At 37.2% G+C, this 3,729-nt stretch overlaps 1 protein-coding gene across 1 annotated transcript; it reads left to right on the plus strand.

The window, feature by feature from the left end:
• The first annotated feature begins 751 nt into the window (after positions 1-751).
• Positions 752-3,102, plus strand: LOC115992169 (H/ACA ribonucleoprotein complex subunit 4-like). The gene is made up of 2 exons (XM_031116254.1): positions 752-857; positions 1,178-3,102. The coding sequence occupies exon 2, from the start codon at positions 1,184-1,186 to the stop codon at positions 2,882-2,884; it is 1,701 nt and encodes a 566-aa protein (XP_030972114.1). The 5' UTR covers positions 752-857; positions 1,178-1,183; the 3' UTR covers positions 2,885-3,102.
• Positions 3,103-3,729: the final 627 nt, after the last annotated feature.

Below are 3,729 nucleotides of genomic sequence, written 5' to 3' on the forward strand. Positions count from 1 at the left end.
TGAGACAATTTCCCTTTGACTAGTTTTTTGGGGGGTTTGATTTACTTTTAGTACTTTTTAAAAAGAAATCTTCTTTTGTTTTAATGAAAGATTGCCACACCATCCGCTAACTAAATAAAAGGTGGGATCAAAACCCACTACCACTTGCTATTGTATATTTAAAATAAAAGGACATGTCCAATTAAAAAGGTACTACAGGTAAGTCAAATCTATTTTTTTATGATACTACCAAACACAAAAAATTACAAAAAACTATCTTCTCATAAAATTTTTCATTTAAAAAATAGAGTCTAAATATTTTTTTTTAATGTAATTTATGTGAGAAATGTTACGTCCACGATATTTTCATAATAAATCATAGGTAATAAGTTATTATTAGCTCTAATTTGAATTTAAAACTTAAATTACCTTTTTCCTACTAATAACAATTTATCACTTAAAATTTATTGTGAAAGTGTTATAAAAATATTATGGACATGTAATTTTTCTTGAATGGTATCCAAAAAAAAAAAAAAAAACACTAAGGGACCCAATAACACACGCAATATATTAAAAATTAAATTCTAGAATTTGGCCCACAAAGGATAAAAATTGCAGCCACGAAAAAACCCAAGCCTTTTGCGTTTTTAGTTTTTGTTTCTCAAAAAAGAAAAAGAAAAAGCCCAGCCCAAATAAATAACGTAGGAAGGCTTCCAAAACTACGTAGTTTTAATATTTAAAAAAAAAAAAAAAAAAACCGCACAACCTTAAAGGCCATAAAACCCAAGCATTAGGGTTTTTCTGCTCTAGCCAGTTGGTTACCTCTGCTTCTCTCTCACAACACCAGCAGCTGCTGAAACTCAAAATCACAGCCAAAGGTATGATCAAATCAAAACTGCCCACAATTCATTTACTTTTTTTTATTCAATTAAAAATTAAATCTTTCTACGTCATTGTATATTGTGCTCTTCATTTTACTCAAATTATTTGCTTCCTATTACAACCTTGTTGTTCATAAGCTGTAGAAACCATTATACAAACCCAAAAACAAAAACTTTAGTGTAATGTAATCATTACCCTTTCAAGAATGAATCTTTTTGTTAAAAAAAAAAATGCCCATTTCGTTAATAGTGTTTTTTTTTTTCACCTATATTTGTTTTTGTTTTCATTTGGGTTTTTATTGTAATGCTTTGTGAAGGTGGTAATGGCTTCTCATTCGGAGAAGAAGAAGAAGAAGCACCGGTCCAAAGGCGAAGATGAATCAGTTGCCCAAATTGATGTTTCTGAGAAGGATTTCATGATCAAGCCACAGAGCTTCACTCCTTCCATTGACACCTCACAATGGCCAATCCTTCTCAAGAATTATGATCGCCTCAACGTCCGAACCGGACACTACACGCCCCTCCCGTGTGGTTACTCGCCTCTCAAGCGCCCTATTGATCAATACATCAAGTATGGTATTATCAATCTTGACAAACCTGCTAACCCTTCTTCCCATGAGGTTGTTGCTTGGATTAAACGGATACTTAAGGTCGAAAAAACTGGTCATAGTGGTACCCTTGATCCCAAAGTCACTGGCAATCTCATTGTTTGTATTGATAGAGCCACTAGGCTTGTTAAATCCCAACAGGGTGCCGGGAAAGAGTATGTTTGTGTTGCTAGATTGCATTCTTCTGTGAATGATAAGTCTAAGGTGGCTCGAGCACTTGAGACGCTTACAGGGGCCGTGTTTCAGAGGCCTCCTTTGATTTCTGCTGTCAAGAGACAGCTTAGGATTAGGACTATTTATGAAAGTAAGCTTCTTGAGTATGATGCAGATAAGCATTTGGTTGTTTTTTGGATTTCTTGTGAGGCTGGGACTTATGTTAGGACAATGTGTGTGCATTTGGGGTTGATTCTTGGGGTTGGAGGGCATATGCAGGAGTTGAGGAGAGTGAGGTCTGGGATTTTAGGGGAGAAGGATAATATGGTTACGATGCATGATGTGATGGATGCTCAATGGGTTTATGAGAATTATAGGGATGAGAGTTATTTGAGGAGGGCGATTATGCCGTTGGAAGTGCTTTTGACGAGTTATAAGAGGTTAGTTGTGAAGGATTCGGCTGTGAATGCTATATGTTACGGTGCTAAGTTAATGATTCCCGGGTTGTTGAGGTTTGAGAATGAGGTTGAGGTTGGGGAAGAAGTGGTTCTTATGACTACTAAGGGTGAAGCAATTGCATTGGGGATTGCGGAAATGACCACTGCAGTGATGGCAACTTGTGATCATGGTGTGGTGGCGAGGATTAAGAGGGTGGTGATGGATCGGGATAGTTATCCGAGGAAGTGGGGGTTGGGGCCAAGGGCGTTGATGAAGAAAAAATTGGTCGCGGATGGGAAGTTGGATAAGCATGGGAAGCCAAATGAGAAAACACCTCAAGAGTGGGTGAGGAATCTGGTTTTACCGACTGGTGGGGATTCAGTGGTTGCGAGCCTTGCTGCTGCTACTGAACCAGCTGTAGTGGAGAAAGAAAAGAAAGAGAAGAGTAAGCGGAAGTTTGAGGATGAAAGCACTGATAGCCCTGTTCCTGTTTCTTCCAAGAAAGCTAAAGTTGCCGAGGTCCAAGAAGTTGAGAAGGTAAAGAAAGTCCAGGAAAAAGATGTGGAGGTTGAAGTTGAAAAGAAAGAGAAGAAGAAAAAGAAAAAGAAGGATACAGAGGATGGTGATGAGAAGGCTGAGAAGGAGAAGAAAAAGGAGCACAAAGTTAAGGTTGATGCTGGTTCTCCCGAAGCAGAGAAGTCTGAGAAGAAGAAAAAGAAGAAGAAGGACAAAGAGGCTGAGGATGGTGCAGGTGATGGTGAGGCTACTTCAACTGAGAAGAAGAAAAAGAAGAAGAAGAAGAATAAAGATGCAGATGAAGAATAGGTGGAAGGAATGAATGTATGCCTGCCTATCTGTTTCCCATTTCATCTGTAATGAGTCTTCATAGTTTTGTAACTTTTTGATGCATTCCTGGAACTAATTTTCACTGTTTAGCTTTGAGGCTTTTTTCTCTATCTAATTTGATTATGTCAATTCGTCACTATTTAAATATTTGTTGACTTTTTCCCCTAACTTGAAAGGTATGCTAATTCTTTCTGATATAATGTTTGTGGTATCTGCTATGAAATCAAATTTTAGTCTGTAGTCTAGTTGAAGCTGCAGTTATGTGTTCTTATATGGTTTGAAATTAGCTTGTGTAAGGATGCAATCAGTTAGTATTTGAAATGAAAAATAAATTGGATTTTTGTGGTTCTTACATTGATTGGCTAACCTAATTTGCCAGTGTTGGTTGTTTGGCGTTCAAACCCCACCTGTCCACTCCTCCCTATTTACCTAGTCAAAATTGGAAATAAAAAAATTGAAAGTGTTGGTTATCATTGGAATGTTAGCTAAGAATTGAGACTTTTCCAGTTAATAATCTTCCCTGGCCTTAAAAGAGTGAGGATGCTCAAATGGATGCTTCCTTCCTGGATTGACATTTGTTATTGCCTGCATAATCGGCTGCCAAGTTTGCTGATTTTTGTATGTGGTTTTCGGTATAGGAGTGAATTTGTAATATGTGGTCTTCTATGTAAAAGCTTACTTCTATTTCATCTTTGATTTCATGAAATACAGTTTCCTTTGTTTTATCTACTGTGTGGGGTATCTGAGCTAGCTAAGCAATGCCTTATCTCAACTAGTGGAGTTTCTGAATTCATGAACATAGAAGGGAGTTTCTCTATACTATG

Source organism: Quercus lobata, chromosome 5, assembly GCF_001633185.2.
Source record: "Quercus lobata isolate SW786 chromosome 5, ValleyOak3.0 Primary Assembly, whole genome shotgun sequence".
Taxonomy (NCBI): domain Eukaryota; kingdom Viridiplantae; phylum Streptophyta; class Magnoliopsida; order Fagales; family Fagaceae; genus Quercus; species Quercus lobata.

Bases quoted from the DNA above. Each gene is read 5' to 3' on its own strand.
- LOC115992169 (XM_031116254.1), top strand. From the start codon at position 1,184: ATGGCTTCTCATTCGGAGAAGAAGAAGAAGAAGCACCGGTCCAAAGGC.